Source organism: Ptychodera flava, chromosome 4 (assembly GCF_041260155.1).
Source record: "Ptychodera flava strain L36383 chromosome 4, AS_Pfla_20210202, whole genome shotgun sequence".
Classification (NCBI taxonomy): Eukaryota; Metazoa; Hemichordata; class Enteropneusta; family Ptychoderidae; genus Ptychodera; species Ptychodera flava.
In genome coordinates, this window is record NC_091931.1 from 4,108,204 (window position 1) to 4,135,213 (window position 27,010).

General features: G+C 38.1%; 1 protein-coding gene across 6 annotated transcripts in view; it reads left to right on the plus strand.

Annotated features, from left to right (window-relative positions):
- LOC139130725 (arf-GAP with Rho-GAP domain, ANK repeat and PH domain-containing protein 1-like) overlaps positions 1-27,010 on the plus strand; it is an 87,373-nt gene extending 60,363 nt beyond the window's left edge. For 2 of the 6 annotated variants that reach the window (XM_070696506.1, XM_070696503.1), the window contains 13 exons: positions 46-151; positions 1,370-1,454; positions 2,005-2,172; positions 2,606-2,671; positions 3,729-3,840; positions 4,306-4,418; positions 7,729-7,851; positions 8,261-8,346; positions 8,803-8,841; positions 15,288-15,351; positions 16,200-16,298; positions 19,973-20,020; positions 22,259-27,010. In XM_070696506.1, the coding sequence (XP_070552607.1) occupies positions 46-151; positions 1,370-1,454; positions 2,005-2,172; positions 2,606-2,671; positions 3,729-3,840; positions 4,306-4,418; positions 7,729-7,851; positions 8,261-8,346; positions 8,803-8,841; positions 15,288-15,351; positions 16,200-16,298; positions 19,973-20,020; positions 22,259-22,357 (1,208 nt within the window). In that variant the 3' untranslated portion in view covers positions 22,358-27,010. Of the gene's footprint in view, positions 1-45; positions 152-1,369; positions 1,455-2,004; positions 2,173-2,605; positions 2,672-3,728; positions 3,841-4,305; positions 4,419-7,728; positions 7,852-8,260; positions 8,347-8,802; positions 8,842-15,287; positions 15,352-16,199; positions 16,299-19,464; positions 19,567-19,972; positions 20,021-22,258 lie in introns of all 6 variants that reach the window. The other 4 variants (XM_070696507.1, XM_070696504.1, XR_011551947.1 and 1 more) reach the window with 3 other exon arrangements.

Here is a 27,010-nt window from a genome sequence, read left to right on the forward strand (position 1 = left end):
TCTATCAACATTCTTAGTGTTCATTGTTTGATTGATACCCTGTAGGTTATGATGATCATAATAGTAAACTTCAGTGGTATAAATACTGTTTGGAACAACTGCCGCAAATTAATAGGGAGACTTTGAAGAAACTCATTGGACATTTACTTAGGTAAAGTTCTTTTCCGCTCTGATTTCTTTTACACACCCAGATACACACTCATGTCACTTCAAAATAACAAATATATGCTTGTTGTACATGTAAAACTTGGCATTTAAACAGTTGGATCACATCGCGACAGGTACGGCAATATGATATACTTTGTTCTCCACAGAGGCCTATGGCAGAATGGACTATCCACCTACATGTTTTGGTCATCTGTTTGTAAATGTTCACTACACTACTGCCAGTAGGATTCAGTATTTACCCCATACTTATGGTGTTGCATGCATTGTTCCTTCTCAATTGTCCTCATTCACAGTTTGTCAAAAACATTGCCACTGTTAAATACTGAACAGTAGTGTATTGTGATGATGCCAAGTAGGTACACTTAGTTGAGAATGGTTAGATATCTTTAAAGTAATCAAAAGAAATTTTTGCTCATTTTGAAATCCCAACAGTTTAGAGGTCAATGAACTATTAAAACTTTATTCACACACTTTGTGTTTCTCAATATCTATGTTACAAATATCCAACAAGTTTTTCCATTGGGTCACTTTGCATTGAGCATTTCCAATCCGCACAATTGCATTTTTAGTCCAGAAGACTTGAGTCTTTGCCAGTTTTATGAAAGAGGAAAATTGAGAAAGAACAAAGACCACAATTTTGAATTCTGAATTCTATCTTTGATGTACAATGTGATGACAATATCCCAAAAGTTGCCAGGCTTAAAATGTAAGCATGATGACAACTCAGACCCCTACTGAATAGACTTGCCTAAGACCAACATTACAAAGCATTATTCTTCAAGCCTCAATCCATCTTCATCAAAGGTACTTGTACAAACTGTAATGAAGTTAACTCAATCTAGGAAACCTGCTGTATGAATAGTGGCCTGGTTTATATACAAAAAAACACACCACAGTAAATTATAGAAAAAGTTCTCTAGCCCAAACTGTATAATGGACTTAGATGTATCATGTGGACTTCTGCCAAGCATTGTTGCTCTCAGAACTGCAGTTTCAGTGTTATCAATAGTCATTTATATGTAGGATAGTTACTGAAAGTGGCCATTTTCAAAAAAGCAGTACTCATAATGGAGTGCTATATGAAAACTGGGTATTTGTACAGAGTGATAGTGAAAAGTGTATCTGTCAATTTGAAGTAAACATTGACCAAAGAGATAAAACAGCAAATAATAAACAGCTGATATGATCTCATTATTTTCAGAATCTCTGAACACAGCAAAGAAAATAAAATGGTTATTGCTAATTTAGCTGCTGTCTGGGGTCCAACGCTCATGTCAAGTGGATCTGTAAGTTTTGCCCATATTATCTTACAGTATATTTGAAAATTTTGTTGTAGTTTTGTCTTTCCACACTGGAATCTGTTCTTTTATTTCATGGAAGTCAGTATGATGCTATAGGTATTGTCAGCGGAATTAGAGGAATTTCAACGTTGGCAACTTTGGCTTTGTACGTTGTGATAGATAATATGGAACTTATAGTATGATACATTCAACAATTGGAAACTCCACAAAAATGGTGTGAAGTGATTTTATTTAAGTAATCATATATGAAGCAATGAAACCTATCAAATGAGGGTACCTTTATAATTACCGATTTCTTGTTATTTCATCAAAGATTCTAATCAAGGTATAAATGATCAGTGATTAAAACCTATGTGAGATTATTCAGGTTTGACAATGTATCAGAAGTGACTGTCACATATCAGAACTTTATCATGTCATTTATTATTTGCTAAACTTAGTGTTATGTTTATCCTTTTTCATATCAATCGAAATAGAAACACATAAAGGTTGTTTGATAAGCTCTCAAATATAAAGATTTGCTTTCTTTTTCCAGAGCGATGCCACTGGTTTTGACAGCACCAATGTGGAGATTTCTATCATCGGAGACATTCTAACATACTACAACTGGTTGTTTGATGTCACTGAAGAAGATGCTGAACATCAAAGAATGATTGAGAGGAAACTGTCAGAGGGATATAAGAAGCTTACTGCATTAACAGAGGTAAAACAAGGAAACTTCAAATTTATGTGTCTCTCACATCCAGTAGAAAGTTATGATATTATTCTGTTTTGACACAATGGGTGTCTGTAGTCAAGATTATGATACACAGATTGATGTATTAGTTCTGTCTGTTTGACCGATTGATCAGCAACTTTATGTGGCCATCAAAATAATGTTTGTCTTTGACCTCAAACCTTTGTATTTACTAACCCCTTTACCCAGTCTCTTGTTTTTCTTTTCCCTGAAAGTTCTTTGAAAGCTGGTTTACCGAGTGGGTAGCTGCATTGTAACCAACCTCAATTCATGTTTTCATTAGTCTGTTGGTTATTGAGCATGGGGAATATTTGGAGAGGATAAAACAGTTTAGAAAGAATGTTTTTGTTATTTGTAATAGTAAATAGTAAACTCCAGTTGAATTTTTTATTTTTTTCAGCAACAAAAACAGTCAAGTGGCTTTTTGATTGGTGTTACATTTGCAGGTACAGAACTCAACATCAAGGTGAGATGAATTTGCAAATCTACTTTTCAAAGCGTAGATATCGAATTTTACTCTTTGTCTTTGTCATCGCATTGGATTTCATGGAAACTTTAAACAGTCCAAAATATGTCACCTTGTTTGAAAATACTGATTTCTCACATTGAAGTTATGAACATACCGACATTGTAGGTGTGGCTGTACACTTTGTAACTATAGTAATTATGTGTATGTGTGGGGTTTCAGTCAAACTTTTTGAATATAAGTGTTTATGACTGCAACATCTGGTTAAGTTAGTATAAGCCTTGAAAAAGTTGTGCTCAAACTCTTCTCTACGAAACTTTCGACCATTCTCTTTCAAAATTGAGAATAAAAATCAAGGGTCATTGGGCAAATTTTTGTACTCGAGAAACAAAGAACCTGAAATTTACTGGAATTTAGAATTCAAAATGGCAGCTACTCCTCTGTTGAGCTGGTAATGATTTAAGTTACTCCATTAACTTCAAGATGAGCTCCACAAGTGGTAGACCAAACAAAATATTATCAAAGTTTAAGAGTTTAAATATCTGTCCTCAAAGGTCATTCTACAGTAATAGATGATACAATACATCAAAGTTCTTCCAAGGTTTATTAGTTTCATTTGTTAAATTCAGTCATCAAACTAGCCAGATGAAGTGTGTCATAAGAGAGTGATTGTGTGATTGCTTTAAAGGTAGTGTGCACCTCGAAAGTGAACTTTTGCTCAAACTTTCCTTTATGAAACTTTCAGCCATTCTCTTACTAAATCAAGAATTAAAATCAGGGGTCACTGTGTAAATTTTGCTATGAGAGAAACAATTAGCCCAAGATTAACCGATATTTAAAATACCAAATGGCTGCCATCCCTGTGTTTACTCCATGGAGAAAAATAAAATTTTTGATTTTTCCAAAAAATAAGCCGGTGAAAGTTTTCTTGTATTAAGAGCTTTAAAATGAACCCCCACAAGTGGTAGATCAGAAAAGAATGATAAAAGTTTGGAAGGCTGAATATCTGTCCCTGAGGCGTGATCTACCCTAACAGTGAGTTTGTATTTTTCCTCAGGTATCACCAGATACGACTGCAGATCAGTATGTTCAGAGTGTAATTACAAAACACAAACTAGATCAGTCGAGAAACTATGCATTATTTGAAGTACTTTGTAATGGTTTATTGGGTAAGTATTAGTTCTATTTCTGAGTAGTCAAACAGATTCAATGAGTTAGATATTTTAATCCATTTTAGCTCATCTCAGGTAGATACCAATTGTATAACAAGGTCTGAAATCAGTGAAATGCATCAAAATATTTGATGAAAGATGCTGTAGCTACAAGTATACTTTTTGACCCCTCAAGATGTGTCACATCTTCTTTCATTTCACTCTGACTGTATTAATAAAAAAAGATTGAAGGATCTTTAGAAAGTCCAAAAATCAGTAATTAAAAAGTCTTGATATTTCAGTGTTACAAAATCAAGGTATAGCGGGATGTCTTTTCACAAATTAAGTCATCAGTTGATACTACATGCACCTGTCTTGACAACTAATATTGCAATGTTATTCAAAGTCTTGATATGTTCAATTGTGATATAATTCCCTGTCTTGATGTGTAATATTGACGCATGGTTACCTTTTATTTGGCAGAGAGGCCAATACATGGCAGTGAGAATGTTCTACATGTTTCATCAACCTGGAGTCATGACAACAAAGGATCTGAAAATACACTCTGTGTTAAAGAAAACTACTTATTGGCCAAGGTAACTCTAATAATTTCATTGTGCAAAGTGATGGAGACTTGACCCAAATGAAAAATGGTTTCATAGAAAGAATGTCAATGTGATACAGCTTGGAATGTTGTAGCTGATTAGCTGTTATGAAATAAGTAGAATAATAATATGTAATCGCTCTGACGGTTTTAGGTGATTGGCTGTTTTGAAAATAAAATGTGTGTTTTAGCTCTGAAGACTTAAACTGATCGGCTGTTTTGAAATGAACTAGAATGTGCGGTAGCTGTGATTAAAAGAAACACAGATACATGTATAAGTAATTTGTGTCCTCCCTTGGTATCTTCACTGACAGTCATTAACAGATATTTATTGTATACATTCATACTTCTATTCTACCCAAAGTTTCAGAAACTCTATTGTTTAGTGAAGTGTACCTGTAAATTTTGAAAATCTTTTATTTTTGTTCTTGAAAACAAGTACACCCTTTCATTTGTTCTCTACAGTATGTTGAAGTAAAGAGTGCATACACTGCCGTTAAATATTAAAGGATCTCTAGCTGTAACTTTTTTGATTTTTAGTCCCCACGGACACCGTCCGGGGGGACTTATAGGTTTGGTCATGTCCGTGCGTGCGTGCGTGCGTCCGTCCGTCCGTCCGTTCACGCAGATATCTCAGAGACGCCTGGAGCGATTTTGTTCAAACTTGGTACAAGGATAGTACCCTACCTCATACAGATGCACATCGATTTGTTTCACAATGCGATCAAATTTGGACGTGTTAGAGGACTTTTTAGTTTTCACCTCCATAGACTCCCATGTATAAGGCAGTCCATAGACTTCCATGTATAAGGCAGTCCATAGACTCCCATGTATAAGGCAGTCCATAGACTCCCATGTATAAGGCAGTCCATAGACTCCCATGTATAAGGAAGTCCATAGACTCCCATGTATAAGGCAGTCCATAGACTCCCATGTATAAGGCAGTCCATAGACTCCCATGTATAAGGCCAAGAAAAATAAAAATTTAGTTTCTCATCGTATTCATATTGCAAAAAGGATGCAGTTACACAGTTTTTAGTCCCCAAAGATAAAGTCAAGGGGGCTCTTAGATTGGGTCATGTCTGTCCGTGAGTCCATCCATGAGTCCATCCGTTCACGCAGATATCTCAGACACTTTGACAAAATGTCACGTGACCTTGGTGACCTTTGACCTCGAATATACATATTTGTCCATAACTCAGTAACCACAAGTCCTAAACCTTTCATATATGGTATGATGGGACACCCTATGACACCACATATTGTACCTCTTTAATTATGTGCATATCTAATTTTGAGTGAGCCAATAGAGCTAGAGGTCTGATTTTTTGTATATATGGATAACTTAGCAATAAAATTTTTTTGACAAAATGTCACGTGACCTCGGTGACCTTTGACCTCAAATATACATATTTGTGCATAACTCAGTAACCACAAGTGCTACACCCTTCATATTTGGTATGATGGGACACCTTATGACGCCACATATTGTACCTCATTAATTATGTGCATATCTAATTTTGAGCAAGCAAATAGAGCTAGAGGTCTGATTTTTGGTATATAGGGATAACTTAGCACTACAATTTTTTGACAAAATGTCACGTGACCTCGGTGACCTTTGACCTCGAATATACATATTTGTCCATAACTCAGGAACCACAAGTGGTACACCCTTCATATATGGTATGACGGGACACCTTATGACGCCACATATTGTACCTCATCAATTATGCGCATGTCTAATTTTGAGCCAGCCAATAGAGCTAGAGGTCTGATTTTTGGTATATAGGGATAACTTAGCACTACAATTTTTTTGACAAAATGTCACGTGACCTCAGTGACCTTTGACCTCAAATATACATATTTGTCCATAACTCAGTAACCACAAGTGCTACACCCTTCATATATGGTATGACGGGACACCTTATGACGCCACATATTGTACCTCATTAGTTATGTGCATATCTAATTTTGAGCAAGCAAATAGAGATAGAGGTCTGATTTTTGGTATATAGGGATAACTTAGCACTACAATTTTTTTGACAAAATGTCACATGACGTCAATGACCTTTGACCTCAAATATACATATTTGTCCATAACTCAGGAACCACAAGTGGTACACCCTTCATATATGGTATGATGGGAGACCTTATGATGCTTCATACTGTACCTCATTAATTATGCATATATCTAATTCTGAGCAAACCCATAGAGCTGGATGTCTGTCATACATATGCACATAGATTTGTTCTGTGATACGATCCAATAAGGCTGCCATGTGGCCATTTTATTACGATTCTTTCATGTCCTGAACTACAGCTCAGACATGTATCAAGCGAATTTATTCAAAAGTATTTTTATCACAGACCTAATGAAGAGGACTGTATATCCTCTCTGAGGACCTGTAATCAAAGTACCCATTAACAAGTGGGGACTGTGTCATCAACAATGACTTGTTTTTACTGTTTCTATTTTTCTATTCAAACTGCAAGGTTTTATACTCCCAAAAGTATATTGGTGGAACACCAACTCTTCAGCCTCTGAAAACAGCATCTGTACATGTAAAATGCACTGTAATTGTTGACATATGAATTGAAGTCTGGAAAAGAATTTACTTGGCATTAATAATATTGCAGTCTATACCTGTACAGGCTGAGTTTACAAGCTGAATGCTATGCATCTCAACATGCTATGGGGAGTAAACAAGAAAATGTAGTTGACATGAGAAACAATAAAAGTGAAAAAAATTATCAAAAGTTACGGCTACTGGCCCTTTAAAAAGTGAATTTAAGGTAGAACGCACCTCGGGGACAGACATTCGGACTCTCAAACTTTTACAATTCTCTTCTGATATACCACATGTGGGGGTTCATTTTAAAGCTCTTGGTGAAAGAAAACTTTTCACCAGCTTAGTTTTTTGAAATTCGAAAATTTTTATTTTTCTCCATAGAGTTAACACAGGGATGGTGGCTATTTTGAATTTCTAATATTGGTAAATCTTTGGTAATTTGTTTCTCTAGTACCAAAATTTGCATGGTGACCCCCCCCTCCCCCATTTTTATTTTTGAATTTGAAAGATATTGATTGAAAGATCCCTTGAGGAAAGTTTGGGCAAAAGTTTAAGTCTTTCACTTTCGAGGTGCATACTACCTTAAGTCCAGACTGCTGTCAGCTGTCAACAATAATATGAGACATCAAACACAAGTCTTTTACATGTAAGATAAGTTAAACAAAAGGCATTTCAACATGTTTGTGGTAGTCAAAGAAGAAAATTTAATCTTTGTCTCTTCAATTGTACCAGTGGCAGGAAGGAGGTGACCTTCAACCCTATGGTACCGTTAAAATCAACTCAGAGAAGAAAAATTTTAAAAAGTTACATTTGGAGCTACAGGGCAAGACACTGCGATGTTACAAAGATGGAAAGGTATTGTGTTTGTCTAATCTATTTCATTATTTTTGCTGTCAATCATTGACATATACATTTTATGTAGTTGATGCTCCTGAGTATCCACATTGGCAATGACTGTTTCCATAGCATAGATGAAATGCCTGTTGATTTTACCGCAATCCCACCTGCAACTGGTGTCTTTCCTTAGGAAAGACACCATTTTTATGCTAAATATGTCATCTCAACTGAGAACAAAACTAATAATGCATCAGATAACTTTCCAACATAATCTGCACCAATGTCAGTTTTATTCGTCTGCAAAAATTTTTCATGGCATCCCCAAGTCACTGAATAATTTCCATGAATATTGACTGTTTTGACATAGTGTTTATAATCTTTTGAAGAGAGATTTTGCAAAACGTCTGATTTTTTGAATTACTCACAGGCTACTGGCAAACCTGAAGGAGAATGGTCTGTGGATCATTTGAAAATATACATAGGTGCAGATACTAAGAAGACACTACCATCAAAGTAGGTATCAGTTTTAAGGTAGAATGTAGTTAGGGGTCAGATATTTAGACTCAATTTTTTCAGTACTTTTCTGATCTACTGCTAGTTGGGTTCATTTGTAAAGGTCTTGGAGTAGGTAGTTTTTTTGAAATCAAAAATTCAATTTTTGCTTTATTAAGGAATAGCAACACATACTACATTAAATATCGTCACTTTTGTATGGCCCATCCAAATTCTCAGCAGCATGATACATGTACTGCCATTGAAAATAAATGCAAATAAATTAGACACAGTGAGAAAGGTTTCATTGCAGCCAAACAGAAAAAATTCATAATGCATTTGGCATGTTCATTTCAGAATTCATTAAATGTTTGTCAATTCTGTAACACTTCACTTAGAATAGTACAGAGAAAGTTATAAATCACTACCAGTATAAATATGTTGTGAATATTAACATTACTATCATCTGTTTTTCAGATATGCATTTACATGTAAATCGGATGACAACAAGACCAGGTAAGTTCTTCATACAGCTTTGCCTGTGATTTCTGTGTGTAACACTTCACTCCGATGTAATTAACCCTTTTCCTGCCGAGCGCCCCTGTCCGTTATCCTGCCAAGTCGGTCAAAACCGGCCCCCTTTTCCGTGTCTACAGAAGATAGGCTCTCCTGCACGCTTTCCTGCCAGGCATTTGGCGGGAAAATACCGCATTTTTGGGGTACGATTACCGACCATATACGTGTTAGACTTCAAAAATTTTTGCATGCCGTATAGAGGGGCAACCGCTGATGAGGTTGTGTCCAGAAAATGACGAGGTCACGGGCGTTGTTTGCCCCGGGGGACGTGCACTTTTATGCCCTTTTCTAGCTTACTTTCGCGGAAGTAAAGCTCGTTCGCCGGCACGCACGGCCACACCGGGGAAACGTCACCTCTCTCGTGGGTTAGTAGAAGACCCAGGGGTTAGTGCTATGGGTGCGGCAGCACCCTCAAACCTGTCCTGTTTCCCCTGGGTTGTGTCACTTGGCCACGTACTTTGAACGACTTGGAAGAGTCGCACAGTGCAGTCCCTTTGACGTAGTGTCAACGACATAGTTCCGCCATTGAAGGAAGGCGTGTACGTAGTTTGGCCAGTTCAGTGCACACTTAGCTCGTTAGTGTTACCGTTTCCTAACAGGTTAGTTTTGCAGTTGTTACTAAGGTGCAGTTTTGTACCACCTTAGCTCTGGACAGTGCAACTGCTCCATGCACTAACCCAAACGACAGATGGTTGGTACAACGTCTACGTCGCACGAGCACAGCCTCCGTTGGGCTGTGCCCCTCCCACGTGATACAACGCACGTTCATCCATTACTATAGCGTCCTTACGGATCTGCCAAAAACGAAAGTGGGGGTAAAAACAAAACAAACGAAAATATGCGATCCATAGATAGTATTTTATTCGGGAATAATTTACATTATGCCGAACAATAAATCTCGGAGTCTGTCTCGACGTCCGAGTGCATGGTCCGTGTTTCAAAAATTAAAACGGGGGTGGCAGATCCGTGTTTCAAAAATTATAATCGGGGGAATTGTACAAAATAATCCGTCTAAACAAACAAAACAAACGAAAATATGCGATCCATAGATATATTTTATTCGGGAATAATTTACATTATGCCGAATAATAAATCTCAGAGTCTGTCTCGACGTCTAGTGCATGGTCCGTGTTACAAAGATTACAATCGGGGGATTGTACAAAATAATCCGTGTTTCAATTTACAATCAGCGGGATCGTAAAGCACAAACAAACGGCACAACCGTGCTCAAAATGTGATCATGGTCCGTGTTAAGAATACAGTCAAGCCACTGTAAGGCGAAGCTGTCCCCTGTCCGTTATTTACGTCGGGTTCTCTTGCTGATGGGTGTCGTCGGGGCTGTGTGAGTAGAGGTCTGCACGCCAATGCTCCTCTTACCTCGTAGCATCATGCGATGATGAAAAGCCGCAAAACACTCGCCCTCGTGAAGATGAACCCCGCACAGACTACATCCTTTGGACGTCTCAGACAGTCGTCCGCTCGCAGTGGTCTTACCCTCTCTGCTGCATACTTTACAGCATTTCTGCCGCCCCTCCAAACGGCTGACAACGTGCATCGGCTGATTTTGTGGATTTATGTACGAGGAAAGAGAAACGGTGGCCTCGACCTCTCTCACACTGGGCTGCGATCGCCCACAATAACCGCCAATGAGTTGTTCCCGACACGCAGATGAAACATCTTATGGGTCAGCTTACTATCAGGGTGTACATGCTTGAAGCATATATATGCATTTACCAGGGCAACATCAATCAGGTAACATGCCAGATATGTCCACCATCTGTGTTCTTGCGCCCAGTGTGAAAGTACTTGCGCTTCTGGTTGGCTCGGTCGACGCCTCCCATGTACCGGCGATAATTATACAGCGACAGAGGCACTTGTCGCTGCTCGTCTCCCTCCCCCACTGGCACGCACTCCAAGGGTGGATAGACCGTATTCAAGATCAGCACCTGAGCGTTACTATCCTGATAAGCAGTGATGTTAAGACGAGAGTCCGTTCTGGTCGTGGCTTTCATATCCCCAACAGACAGAGGAAGGCGCTTCCTCTTACCCGGCGGAATTAATTGAGGGGGCATGGTGCGACGATTACGGCGGTTAAAACTCCCGACCATGTAGATCCCGGTCTCCATCAGCTCTCTAGCAGTAACGACCGTGCTAAACAGGCTATCACAGAATAGGCTGTGATTATATCCACAGAATGGCTGGACCAGCTCCATCGTAATTCTTTTCACCACACCTCGCTCCTGCCGTCTCCCATCAGTCCGATCCCGAAATTTCACACCTAGGTACGGTGCAAAGTTGCGATGTATGCAGTGGTGGAGTCGCATAGCTGCCATATCTTAAACCGTCTCGGTCAGGCTTATGCGGTAATCTCTGCTTAAATTTAGAACGGCCTTAAATCGCACCATCCCTCGTCGATGGAGATCTCTCTACCCATCTTATAATTATTTACGCACCTGTCAACTATGGGCTCCATCCATGGATTGATTTTATAAAGGGGATCCTCCTGACACCGACGTCGGCGGCGTGCCTCATCAGGATCACGACGTGGATCGTTCTCTGGGTCTGCCAGATGAAAATATCGCATAAGCTGCTGAAAGCGACTGCGGGTAATCACAGTAGAAATACCCTGGTTTCTCAGAAATGGATCGCTTAGACCAATAATCCTCCACTGATGATTTACGGTCGATACCCATACAGACTAAGACGCCAATGAACGCCTGCACCTCTCGGTAGTCAGCGTTACGCCAGTATTTATCGATCTTTTTAGCGATATATCGCTGGTGGAACTTGGCGTATTTATTAGTCTCATCCTTTGCCAATCTGATCAGTGTAGCTGGAATAAACTTAAAAAAGTAATCGAGCTCACGGGAGTGGCTGGGCAAGGTGAAAGTCGGTCCTCTCTCATGGTCAAAATCGATCTCCTCAAATATATTAGCATCGGTAGTTTCCGACATACGCCAGACAGGAGGGGTGTCATCCTCCGCCAACACAGCAGCAACGTCATCATCGTCGTCAGAGCTTGCCTCACCTACATACTGCCTGTCATAAAAGTCATCGTCCTCTGCCGCATCCTCGTCAACCTCCGAGTCGGACTCAGCGGTGATATCACCGTCGTCTGGGCGTCTGGGCCTGAACTCGCCCGTAGCGGCATCAAGGATCATATCTGGCTCAAAATCAGGTGGGCTATCCTGATAACGAACCCTCCGCACTATCTTTTTCGGCGGGGACATCGCAGCACACGAAACTATGGCAGGAGCGGGCTGGGCAGCCTCTGCTGATGACGAGGACTCAAGCTCTTTCGCACTGGGCACAGGAACCTCTCCTGACGCAGGATGAGGGCTCATGGTGCACGCAACAGGTGGTGTCTCTCCCGGAGCAGCCGGGGAAGAACCAATGGCATCAGCCGTCTCGTTACTCACTGTCTCACTAGCAGCAGCAGACGTAGTCTGTGCAGGTGAAGTATCTCCCACAAGAGCAGCAGATGTCTCTGCAGGTGAAGTAGTCTCTCCCGGAGCAGCCGGGTGAGAACCACTGGCAACCGGTGACCCCATCATCATCATCGGTAGAACGATCAGTCTTACGTTTACGCTTACCACTGGGCTTTTCAGCCGGAGATTAGCTTCGCCTTACGGGCGCGTTTCTTGCCCGACTTCTTCGAACGTTTACTAGGGACATCACAACGATCGCTACCACTACCGCCCGGAGACTCTGCATCTTTGAGCTTCAGTCGTCTGCTCGCCTTCAGAAAACTTTTGCGGTCCGTCAAGCTCATGTCTGGAACAGTGTCGACAGACTAGCAGGTCCCACCCTTTTAAAGCCACAGGGAAACAAAGCCCTGGACATGATTGGACGCAGGGGTGTTAATATATGCAGCCACCTGTTATTATAATGAACCTACGGCAATCAGGCCACCAACCGGTGCTGACATTCCTACCCGTCATGTAAATTGCCTGTCCGTACCATTTGATATGCTAATAATACTCGTTTGCAATGCAAATCCCTCGAGCACTTAGCATACCATAGTCAATGTCATTAGCATCTCAACTTGACATTCCGTCCAGCTGGGTACGTGGCATGCCGCACCTGCCACCCAAGGACGTTGGCCCAAGCCCATGCTTCAGTACGGGTGGAAACCCGTATCTTTAACCTCATGTCCCTTCTAAGTACGCCTGCGCAGGGCGTATTGTCATCCAAGTCGGTGACAAGCCAACCCGACAGATCGCCCATTAAGCAGTAATGGACTGGCCGTCTCGTTCTTGTACGGCAACGAACAGTGCTTCAGCGGCTTGTTTAGGTCATAACCGTTGCCTGCCGAGCGGCTTACCCAACTAAGGCGGTCAAAGATGAAGGATACCAAAATTGTCAACAGCTGTCTCAGCCTCGTCCGTTGGGCAACATGGCTCCTTCAAATAACATGGCCAGCACGTCTACGTCATCAGCGGTGATGACGACCCGTCATTGACGCCCGAGTGCGTAAAACTCGGAATATACCGACAGGTACCTCTACCTGAGTCGGTCATACCACGGTATAAACCAAACACAGGTCTGCCAACTCCGTTAGACTCGGCCGTTAGCCGAACTTCACAGGGACAACATAGGCGTAACAAGTCGGTGAACAACGGTTCACGCACCTAACCGCAGCCGCCAAGTCAGTGAACAATGGGATCGATTTCGAGGCCTTGTTCGTGAATGGCAAGGCTGAGGCGGTGTGTTTCGTTGCACGGCTTGAACGTCTAGAGCCAAGTGTAGCCGACAACGTCCGACATCTGAGTGGGTAGTCTTTTCGAGAAGGTAACAAGTCGGTTAAAAGCGGTGGTTACCCTTCACAAATGTCGCTCAAGTCCGTTCGGATCAGTTCCATGTCAGGGACTAATCAAGCCGAGTCCGTCAAATCCGTCCGCACTTCCCGTCAATCAGGACCAAGTCCGTGATTTTCGTCTCGCACCATTGGCAAAAATTGCACCGCCAGCTGAGGCGGTCTTAGGCGGTTGCCTTACAGATTAGCGTTGCCGAGACGGTCAATTTCGGCCGCAATCTATGTAGTGCCTCAGAGCCAAGTTAGACCAAACTCCGCTAGGATACGTCACCGTGCTAACCTGCCAAGTACGCTACTCGTCCCCCCAAAAAAAACCAGTCCCCCAACGGGGTGGGGGACTGGCTGGGTAGCTTCTGCACCTTTCCCTGTCCTCTGACTCCCTGTGAACCCATTTCCAGAGCAAACGCCGTTCCTCGCCCAAAACCTGTCCTCGAACGACCCCTAGCGTGAGCAAGGGTTTGCTACACGTAGTTCCGTCGACTAGGCAGGAAAGGGGGTACCAAAAAGTAGCCCGATTTCCACCGCCTTAGGAGAATAACGGCCGTGGCTGCTCAGCTTCTAGCTACACCGAATTTCAAGCGGATTTTCACCGACTTGGCAGGAAAAGGGTTAATAAAAGACAAATACACAATAACATTTTATTACATGCCTTGTATATCGAACGTCGCGCGCTCCATAGGATTCAATGGCAACTCGTTGATGACGCCGCGGGCAGCATAGTCATCATTGGACTGAAAGTGAACCGGAACCATTTTCAACTTGACAACTTTTCGATGTAAAAATATTGAAATTTCATGTTTTGCATAAGAAATCCGGTTTTTGGAAAATTTTGCAGAAAATAAATGATAAATCGCATAACAGTAGTTTAAATATATCATTGCGCCATTTTGATGATGAAAATCGTTCCATTTTTAACGGTTTTTTGTCTAAGATGGAAATAAAGCATTGGATTATCATTTGCCAATAAATCTAAACATTTTGAGTGAAAACTGTGTAAGAGAGGCATGTAATAAAAACATTATAGCCCAAACAGGGACTATGTACCCTTGGGGCAGGAGACCATTTGCCATCCTTACGTCGGGCAAATGGTCACCCGCCCTTTGGCACATAGTCCCATGTTTGGGCTATAATATAAAATATTCTTGATGTATACTTGATGTATATGCATACAGATCTCTATATTTGAGATTTACAACATGTAAATAGCTGATAACAAATTAATGTCAAAAAAATTCATCACATAACAATGTATACCATGTAGGCTCCGTCATATTTTTGTAAGTCAGCATTTCATATTGAAGCAAAGTTTTGAACTGTAAAATTTGAAAATGAGATCTTCCCATGGTAACAGAACACTCCTATCACAGAGACTTTACTTCCTTCAACAGTTAGGTGCTTGCTTGTAAAGGTAATACAATCTGTAGTTTACCAAACTATTTTTATTGCTCCATACTAGTTGTTGCTTATTTAAATATATGAACCAATGGAGAATAGTTCAAGTTAAATGTTGCTTTGATCTGATGAGTCAGTTTAATTGTGATCTATAAAATTGCTGTATTGTTTCTCATAGGATTGTCTGTGTGGACAGTGAGTATGAATTAGGTCATTGGGTCGGAGCACTACTCAGAGCAAAGGTGAGATCTGAAATCCCATATCTCATATTTAGGATACATTCATTTTAAAAGCGATTCTACAATCCCAGATTGTTTTTAAAATATTTGTTGAAAGCTAATTTTTGTCATTTCCAAATTATAAGTCTTATGATTTCATGTTGTTGAAAAAATTTGGCTTAAACTGTGCTGTCATCTTACAATTGTCATTGAAAGCATTACCAAACAGAGATGCCAGAAATACCTGTGCTTAATTCAGTGTTTTGACTGGTCTTACTAACAAGCCTGTCAGTAGCAACATTGTGAAGTTTTACTTGGATTAGATAGAACGTACTGGTATGATGTATTATCTGTAGGTTTTGTTTTGCTTGCCAGTTCAGTTTGTATGTCTGTGATGCTCAAGGTCATTGTTCATGGTTGAATTTGAATTCATTGGTGAACAGTTCCACGACCATATCATATACAATACGCTAATTTGCTTTTAATTTCAACATACTAGTACTCTAGGAAATAGAAAGAGAAAATGTATTTGTTTCCTATCACAAAATAATGAAAATGTTATAAAAAGTGATGGAATGATTCCATCACTTCTATCCACTGTCTATGGTATCCCAATGGATTTTTTCATTCCATAATATCACTTCTATCCACTTTGTATGGTATCCCAATGGATTTTATCATTCCATAATATAACTTCTATCCACTGTGTATGGTATCCAAATGGATTTTTTCATTCCATAATATCACTTCTATCCACTGTCTATGGTATCCCAGTGGATTTTTTCATTCCATAATATCACTTCTATCCACTGTCTGTGGTATCCCAATGGATTTTTTCATTCCATAAAACACTTTCTTTCCACTGTTCGTAGTATCCCAATGGATTTTCAAGTGTTATACCTGAAGAGTCAGTCCATGGATCACTAGGTGCTATTGCTCAGTACCAGCCACAACCAAACGCTGCAAATCCTGTAAGTAGAATATACCATGATACTTATATCAGATTCAAGTTCATAGCCCACAGTGTGAGAGCACACTTTGCAAAGAATTCAGTGCCACAAATCACTGTGCCATATTCCTCTGTACATGTTTAGGAGGACCCTTATAATAATTCATTCTTCACTGACTAGGAGAATACGATATATTTCGAGTAAAAAATTAAAGGACAAGTACAAATCATGAAACTCACTTTGCATATGTTATGTTGCCATTTTTAAAACCAAATGGTACATTTGTCTCTCCTACACTCTATTCAAATAAAAGTTATAATATCTGAAGTTGTAAGACGAGTAAGGGAACGAATAATGTTCAACACTATGATGATACGGTAATTTGCATACTGTATGTAGTTAATTATCATAAGATCTTGACTACTTTGTCCATAAAAAAATGTTTAATGATTGATGTGATGTGTTATGCTGCCTGTAACCAATACAAAGTTTTGACAAGGGCTGTATCGTGATATTGCTTGAAAATTTTCGCCATTGAAAGTGCTGTACATGTTCAGTATGAATGTTGAAACAATGCAGTAACTGCCCATGCAGCATATTGTTTATGTCAGAACCATGTCTTTGTCAACTTACTTCTCTCTCAACTAAACCTTTGCAGGTCTTTTTTCTGCTCTGTATTTTTCATTCTGACCATTAGCAACACCTCTGTTGATTTTCTTTGTTTTCAAACTAACCCAGTCTTCTGTTGCAGTCTCTCTCCCCCTTTTTTAAATCAAAAACAACAATCAGTGAATGGTGGGTTGTTGCAAACAGCACAGGAAACATCTGAATATATTTTAGGGTTAATAACAAAGCTCATCTAAGAATATGTCTCTGAATTTTTTTCTTTTTGAAATATATCGTCCGTAAAGCTGGAAACAATATCACTGTCATATTTAGGACACGCTTTTCTTTGCTTGTCACACATGTGACTGTTGTGGCCAAAGTCCATGCAAATAACCTCTTCTGGAAATAACCAATCAGAACTTATGATTGAGATCTTACAATAGATATACAGGATAATTCATTGAAAGATAAATATGAAGTTTAAAAGAAACTTTAGCTGTGTTAAATCAATCTCACATATTTTACAGCCATACGTTGTGAAAGCTACAACTTCAAACAGCTGAGGATTTAAGCTTACGTGTTCACTTACGGTATATCTTTAGTCTTTGAGTCGAGTTTTGAATTTCCTGAAATGTCCGTGAGTTAGGCCTCTCCTGATACATAGAACGTTTAAAATATTTAAAGAAAATACTTTTGAGTTTTTGGCGTATAAACTTTGGTCAACAGAAAAACTGTGCAAGTGTAAAAGAGTTATCATTTACGTGTCTACTGTACCTGTTATGCTTCTTGTCCATTTGTCAGTGTTGAGTACTCGCACACAAAACCCATCAATTTTGAATACTCTTGTCAAAGGCGTTATGTATTGACAAGTAGCATCATAATATGCAAGCTGTGTATCCAAGACAGCATTGACAGAAGCAGCAACCTACCATTGCTGTGTCTTCATAGCAACCAGTGCTCTACTTCAACTGATCTATAGTCTCAGTCTTGTTACTGTGAGTGTTACTGACGACTCCTCCCATCTCCTCTTTCTAACATCCATCAAGGAATTTTCACCGATGTAAGTTACTGTTTGTGAGCCCTTCCACTGCTATTCTACCTATATCTTGGTGTATTCCCATTCCTGCTGTGTCAGTCTATTGAATGATGTGCCAGTGTATTGAATGATGGGGAACACAGATTGTCATAAGACAACATAGTTCTGATGTATGAGCCATGGTTATTGCTGGGTTTCACTAAAAATGTTGGTGGGTCTAAACCGTGTCGCTTGCAGTTTGAAGTCCAAAGATGGTACATGGGAAATACATACAATATCTCTGTTGCTCTAATATATCGTTTAAATGATGAATTTATTGAACCATTAATTTCACAACAAACTACCTGTGCGCTGTTCTTGAACACGTTGTAAAACATTACGTCCACTGAAATCTGTGTTTGCTTTGGTTAATGTAAGGGGCAACATAATCCTTGATAAATTGATGATTGATAGTGATGCAAAGATAGCTTAAGACAGTTTTAGAAACTTCTAAAATTTGAGTAAATTCATTTCACACCTCAGAAAAACATTTTGGACAGTTTTATCTGTTGCCTATATAATGACATGTCTTCTATATTGTACCCAAGTATGGTATATCTATCAACACAGTGATCAGCTTGTCACATCATTTTGGCTTCTGACCAAAGATGTCAAATAATTTTAACTCAAAACACAATAATTTGATAGTATAAGGATATATTTGTGACATTTACTATTCAGTAATCATTAATCATCAATTTAAGGTTATCAAGTACAATTTTGTTGTACATTTTTTTTATTTACGCATCATTTTCGATAAATTATATACTTAAGAAATACAAAATCTCATTGAATGGTGTGGGTAACATATTACAATGACAAATCTTTCCTGCCTAACCTTCCAGAACCTTGGGTCATTCATGTTTCTATTGTTTGTACTTCTTTTGTAATACAATGTGAATGTATTTCTGAACCCTTCTACCCCCATTGTCCAATGAATTGGCATTGCCTGCCATGCAAAAACCATGGGAATGTTCCAAGATAAGGCAAATAGTGGTGAAAGCTTGAAATCATTGTGGTGTAGTAGACTGATAGTTAATGGTATTGTGTAATGTAGTGTCCCTATTCATCCCTACCTTCATCTTACACTGCAGCTGATTTGAAACTTCAGCAGTACAGTGAGAGGGAATTGCTTGAGTTGTGAAATATTCTTCAACTTGTGCCAATTCCAGCATACTGCCTGCTTTGTTTTGACTAGAATATGCTGTAAATTCTTCAAAGCCATGGTGTCACTTTTCCTTCATGTAGTAGGTCACAAAGTGTTACCATGGCCATTGATAACAGACCTGAATCAATTCCAGAAATACCCACAGCATATATCTCATTGAAATACAAGTAAGCAGTCTGCAATATTTTGCCATCCCCTTTGTTCAATACAATTGGTAATGTCAACTCTGAAGGACTCTGGGGACTCAAGGGTTGGCATCCTGTTCATATTTTTGTCGCTTCTGCTTTCCTGCCTTCATTGTGTGTCTTCCTAAATGTGACTCTGTTTGATCTCTGTAGCGAAAGATTCCACTTATAGGTGTCCTAGGCAAGAGTAAGAGTGCACAGCAGCTTCTGCAAGTCTTTGGCCGTCCAAAGTGATAAGTTGAAAATAAAAATATGGTAATTACAAACTAACGCTCTATAAGAAAAGGCACTTTACTTAAAAGTGTCTTGTTAATTTGGTAGACTAAGACACTGCATGGTGATGGCTGAGTTTGTTATTGCTTAATCTAACTGTGAATGTAGTGAAAGTAAATCTATGTGATGACATGCCTTGGAAATCAAAATGATAGTCAAACCAACCGCTTATATCAGTAAACATTCCTCTTCACTCATAATTCTCAGTTTTCTGGATGACAAAATTAAGTGAATTTGTTTCGTTTGCAAGGTTATTTCATCACATAGTTATTTATTTTAGTCTCCCATCAAGGCTGCCAATTTATCCTTCCTAACATTAGCTGCGTGTGCCGTAGTTTTATTAAAACCCATCCCAGCATGAAATCATATGGAAATATTTCACTTACAGCCGAATGTACCGTTTCTGAGTCCTGATGGAACTCCCATACTAAAGTCTGTGAGTATGTTCTGTTAACTCTGTGTTCCTATACAGAACACAAATTTTCATGTCATTGTTGTATCCGCTGACATATAAGTCACATGTTGTTTCACATTCACTAGTGTCAATACACCTTCCTACAATCTCACTCTCCAACATTGTGTCTTTCTGTACTTGTATGTATTGTATTGTCCTACAATATCATGTCAACATTTACCGTAGTCATGTCTTCCATAGCTCAGACAAGTGCCTAAGCTAACCAGAAACCATAATTATCCCAGCTGTCAACAGAACCCTACTCCACCACATGGAGTGAGGGCATTTCTGGACATGCTACCATGGTTCTATGCATGTTCACATAACAATTTCATGATAACAGCTGGAAATACTTACCGTCTCATAATTATTTGAGTTGCTGTAGCTCGACAAAGTCGAAAACTTCCAAATGCCCTGTGCAACTAGAAGCCAATGGTGCCAAACCCAACAAAAAGTCCATGAGAGTCACAGCATTTCAAAAGTCTCTGGAGACGTAACAAAAGTGATTTAATTTATAGCCTAGAATTGTAAACACAATAAATAGCTGTGTGGATTTATACAAAAGGTTGTGATCAGCGAGCATTGAGACGGTGATGTCATCATTTTAGCTAATATTTCATAATGAATTACTGATATTCAAGCTACTGAAAACTGTGTATGTATGTTTGTAATATGTGACCTGACATTGACAGAGCATGAGAATAAAAGTATAATTTTAAAAGTGTTGTATATGCGGTTTTTTTAATTAGGTTGAAGATGTATCATCCAAGTCCGTTTCCAAAGTTTTTAACTGATGAGAAAAGGAGGAAAATAGCAAAGAAACAAAAGAGAAAAAAGCTAACAGCTTGCCAAAAATTTTAGATATATGTTGCAACTACAGGCAGAAAGTCAGAGATAGTTACTGTTCTAAGGGTGTAAAAATACAACAACACAATACATGTGACAAAACTTAAATTATTCATATATTTGTTTACTTCTGCAATGGTATACTTGGTGTTTCTATTCTGTGTATGAATTACTCACAAATGGTGAGATCTTGTAACATTTCAGCATGTGTCCATGTCCGTATTCAGATACATGTATGATTGTTAACATATGATTGTTAAAGGTATACAGTCACCTGTAATCTAAATATGCCCATATATGGTCAAAGGGGCGTTCCTTGGTATTCAAAATGCCCATGTGAGGGCACTGTTTTTAAAAAGCGGCCACCCGCTTAAAATCTGTGATTGGTTAGATTTTCTCTTTCCATGGTAACTGTGGCAAAATTGGAACAGGTGACAGTATACCTTTAAATCTGATGTTAGCCATGCTGGTGGGACCTAGTTTACTCAAAGTGAAAAATGTCGTGTGGTTGGCTTTAGCATTTGTCTGAGATTACAAAACATTTCTGTGTGATTCATCTCAATGTATTGAGTTTACCTCTTACTCTCACATATCTGTCTGTTTTGACACATCTCTCAGTTGAATAACTTGCCATGCATGTGTACAGATTAAAACCACCAATTCACCCCAAACCCCTGAATGTATAACAACAATACACCTTACATCGCACTTCTCTCAGTGCAAAAATTACACCAGTCATATTATCCATAGTTTTGCACAAAGAGGCATTCGTGACAATCATTTGGGAACTCTACATGATGCAGGTTAAAATATCTAGTGCAAAGTCTCTTGAGAATGGATCTGAGCAATGTTTCATCACAATGTAACATGTAGCATTTGCCAAGCGTTCAGACTACAGACACTAGTTGGTCATACTTGAACACCTGGTAACTGTTTGAACTGACCAAGCACTACTCTGTGTCAAATTATTGATGGTTTCCGAGTGTGTCACAAGAAAGTGATTAAGTTGAAAAGATGATCACAGAGTACCATTTTTAGATTGCAACGGAAAATTTTTACTGGATAACAACTGCAGCTGGTCCATATTTAAATGTGTGTTTGTTACCTTGCTGTGTGACAGATGTTTTCTGTCTTTCATTGTGTGAAACTTGTATCGAGATTTTCATACCATTGTGTCCATCTATTACCATCGTACTTGTCATTGGACCCTGTGATCATGTGATCAGGCTGTATTTTTCCAAAATGACTTTTTCTACAGTCACATGACATTTTGTTTCAGGGAACAGCTTTGTGAATACTGTTACATGACCAGTAACTACTGATATGATATCAGCTATATTTCCTTCCTAATTGATGGTACTTTTTACTTGACAGCCATTTAGAGAAAGCCTTGGCAAGAAGAGGTTTGAGGCGTTTGCAGCAGAGCTTTCCAACAAAGCAAGGAAATACTCCATCAGGAAGAAAAAGCACTGACCACATGTTGTTTAACCCTTTCACCACCATGGTTTGGCCCAAAACCTCCTGTTATCAATGGTGATTGTGGACCTGCTTACAGGGAATTAGGGGTGAACAGGTTAAAGTTGCATCAACATTGAGGGGCTGAGACAGTATCAACTGGCATGTTTATTGTCTTGTCATCCCTACAGTTGTAGCCAGGATTTAAACAGCAGTATTGACAAAGAAGGCGTTCCTTGACACAAATTTGAAAAGGTGAAACAACATCATTTATGAAAGAATCAAAATAACAACATGATAAATGGTGTGTGTATATACTTTATAAATAATATGTAAGCAGTACTTTCTGAATAGTACATCTGCAAACATTTATGTGGATTTACATTGTATAATATTGGGTCATAAAACTTCATGGCCTGCCTATGAAAATGAAGTCTTGACTCCAACAGTGCATTACTTGGTATCACAATCTGTGTCTTTGCATGGAAATCACATACAATCTACATCAAGAGATACATCTTTCCAATAAACCCATTTCAAATCAAACTTTTTGTAATATATAACAAATTAATCTAATTAAAAATAGATCTATTCAGTGTTGTCATGTACCACATATTTGGAACAAATAAAGACAATTGAATGCTAATCTGCTCAAATGCAAGTCAAAACAAATTTATCAAAATAAATTATTTCGAAAAGAACAAAAAATGTAACAATATTTTGTCATACCCAAAGGATGTAATGAAAAGCTTTAGTATGGCTGGGACAGGCTACAGCCTTTTGATATCCCCTTGATGTCAAAATGTTTTCTTTGATGATGTTGAACAAAGTAATGTCACATTGGTTCATGTTCATTTGAAGGCTTGCCTTATCTTTGAATGACAGTCTCTGACTTGACGTAGAGCAATACTTTTACAAAAGTCAAAGCTATAGCCAAATTCAATCACAACATTGGGTCATATATATTCCAATATGATCCATCAGTATAGTGTCTTGTAATCTGAGTATAACTTCTGTATTTTTTATTTTCTATTTTTTATAATCAATTAGTAAATAGACTTTGTTAGGTAACTTTTATACTCATGAAATACAGAGATAACATATGTATAGTCTATGCAATTTTAAGTCAGATATGGTAAAGAAATGAGATAAATTAAAAAACGAATCATTTAAATTAGATGGGTAGAATTTTCAAAGCTGTTAGCTATTGCCTCTGATATCACGTTACATTCCAGAAAGACTTTATGAGAGGGAATACAATTTATACTTCTGATGTATTTTGAGAAGAATAATGATTATCCAGAGAGTTACATGTTTCAAGTATGGTCATAAGATGCAGAGTGAAGTGCATAATTATTGTGCATGCAACAACCATAGTTTGAAACTAGTTCTAGCAATATATAGAATGTTGAAATTTCAAGTTTGTAAATAACAGGTTGAAACAGTTCACAATTATAGCCATTGTTCAAATTTGAACAAAAGTTTTGTTTGGCAGGTTACATACATGTAGCAAGACTTGTTTTTGTGTCCATTTACTTTTCAACAAGAAAGCCAGAGAAATTTTACAACTCGTTGTTTGCTTTTAAATCCACTACCAATGATTTTCAAATGTGAATTGTCTGTAGACAGACTGAGTAGATTGAGTCTGGGATGTGCTTAGGCATTTACAATGTTTGCTTGTCAATGGAAAATGGACATTGGTGCTAAAGATTTTCCAAGTAACTGAGAACAGTATTCCGTTTCAAGTCAAGTTCAATTTGACAGAAAATTTGCTATTTCCTTATTAAAATAAAACACCTGGTTACTTGTCATAGCATTATTTCATTGACTGTGCTGAAAAAAGGATAAGATAGCTGTAGTCAAAGTAATGATGAAGCTTTGATGGACTGTAATTTGTCAACAATTCACACTATAGTAATCACTGCCTTGGTTATGATTATGTTTTGAATTGTAACTAAGGAACCACTTTTTAGGAATTGTTTGTCTACTCTCTGATTTTACTGGTGTTGAATTGACAAAACAGTCCTTTCCTAGGTCAGACGCAGAGACTAGTTGATGTAGCCAGCACAGGAATAGTCCAGGGAAACTAGAGGGTGGTAGATTTTACAGACATGCTGTTGAAGTGTTTTTTGGTAATTTCCAGTGCTTCAGTTGCCATGGCTACCGGCTTCATCAACTCTTGATTGTTAGTACATTAAGTGTGTTCTCAATAAAAGTGAATTTATTTCAAATCTCAAAAAGTATGTTGAGATACCAATACATTCATTGCCGTGACACTGTACAATTAGTTACAATTTACTGTTTTGGAAAAACAGACAGTCAGCATTTTCAAAATAATCAGTCAGTGTTATTGTAAAATTCAAACAAAGGAAAGGAATTTGTCAGAATTTAAAACCGCATTTATTAAAAGGTCTTATATGTAAGCTCAAACAACACAGTTAAACTGTTGGTGGGTACTAAGTATTCTGTTGTCATAGTGATCAGAAACATGATATTTAGAATTACAAGTATTCAGTTTTGAAGTCATTCAGAATTATAGAACATTCAACTCCAAGAGTAGTCGCCAACATTACTGCTCTCTCTCTCGCTCTCTCTCTCTCTCTCTCAGTAAGTATAAATCATTTTCATTTTTTCCTTACTCATAACATTCAGTATTATCATTGTTCAGTGTGAAAAAATTGAGCAGTCTTATCATCATTAAGCTTACTGTCTTTTTAGTGAACATGTAGTCTATACCAGTGGCAAAACTAAGCACTTAAAAAGCTAGTCATGTGTAGGTTTTGTTGTATTTTCTGACATAAGCAGGTCTTTAGTTTGGTTTTACATGTGACAAGCTTTTGATGTAAATTTCTTAATCAAGTCATGATATCTGAATTCTTAATATTGAAAGTGCCATCTATTGTTTCTATGGTGATTAATATGCAGTGCATAGTTGCTTCTTGATCTTCCATAATTCATAATTATCTGTGTAGAATTTATGATCTATATTTACAGGCCCTTCGTAACTACCATGAATCCATTACACAGTTTGTATTTAGAGAATACCAGTCAATGTTTCTGTATGTTATCACATTTTATTTTTAAACAAAGATGACCAAACAGCAAAGAGTTCTTCATCTCCGTTGACCATACACAGATTATTGATGTCTTGTTTAAAACACGCAGAATACCAATGACTAGTCTCAGCAGCAGAATCACAGTGATCCTCAAATACATGGAATATTTGAAAGTGAAATTTTACTCACTGTATGAAAAGAGGATGTGGAGATATTGAAAGAGACAATGGCACCTGTCATAGATATGACACTTTGTATCAGAGTTTTAAAGATAATTGATATTCTGAGAAATGGAGAAGATGGCCAAGCAATAGACTTTTGTATTCCTATATTTTTGGTACTTTTGCAATTTATCAGTCTTCCTATTTTAAAAGTGGACAAAATCTTGAAAGATCAAATTGTGAAAATAATTATCAGATCCTGTGACTTTTGACTGCGAACAAAAATTATACAGAGTGTACTTTTCAAATTTGGAATGTTGCCTGTAAACATGAAAGGAGGAATTCTGCTATCAGTTTCTTTGGTTGCTATATGTAGAAGTATTCTATTTGCATCGTTACTGAAGAAAGATTTTTATTCTAGCAACTTCAGTAGAAGTTTTACTCTTTGGGATGGTGCCATGATATTCTAGGAATGTAATTCTTTTGATTAGCTGTCACTGCTTACTTCTTTTCATCAGCCAATCACAGTTTACTTCTTTTCATTGGCCAATCACAATTTACTTCTTTTCATTGGCCAATCACAGTTTACTTCTTTTCATTGGCCAATCACAGTTTACTTCTATTCATTGGCCAATCACAGTTTACTTCTTTTCATTGGCCAATCACAGTTTACTTCTTTTCATTGGCCAATCACAGTATACTTCTTTTCATTGGCCAATCACAGTTTACTTCCGTTCATTGGCCAATCACTGCTTACCATGCTTGAAAACTTTCAACTAAAGCATTATGTAACTTTAAAAAATACATTTAAAATAGCAATATCTAAACCAGTTTGTCTTGCTCTCCTTTGCTCCTTTCAGATGTCAAAAACCAAGATTTTCCTTAATTTCAAAAACAAAACAAATTCAAACTTCAAAAAAACTAAATGAGCTGTAATTAATATAGAGATTGATGCAATCAAGTGAGTTAGTTGCCAAGAGGACATTATACGGTGTTATTTCTTGAGCTGCATGAAATGACACAGATTATTCATTCCAACTATAATAATTATTTAGTGCACCAAGTCCTTTCTACATTTATGAGATTATAACAAACATTTTATCTCTTTGTATCTTTTTATGGAAATATGAGAACAGTAGCATGATCAATTTTCTCTCAAATTATTGTTTTCATGCAAAGTAAAAGGCATATTCTCATTATTCAAGGAAATAATCATATGCAAGTGTTATGTAAATTTATGCACAATAGTTGTACAAAATGCAGTCTATGAAAATTATATTGAATTCATTGATAATCAATGTTACAAAAAAATGATGTAAGTTTGACCGTGAGTCATATGATTTTCTGACTAGTTAATATTTTTTATTTCTTGCCAAGTATTCAGATGATGTTAATAACACCCAGAATTTATCCTTGCTCTATTTCTAGCGAATAAAGCAAAATATTCAGAAAAA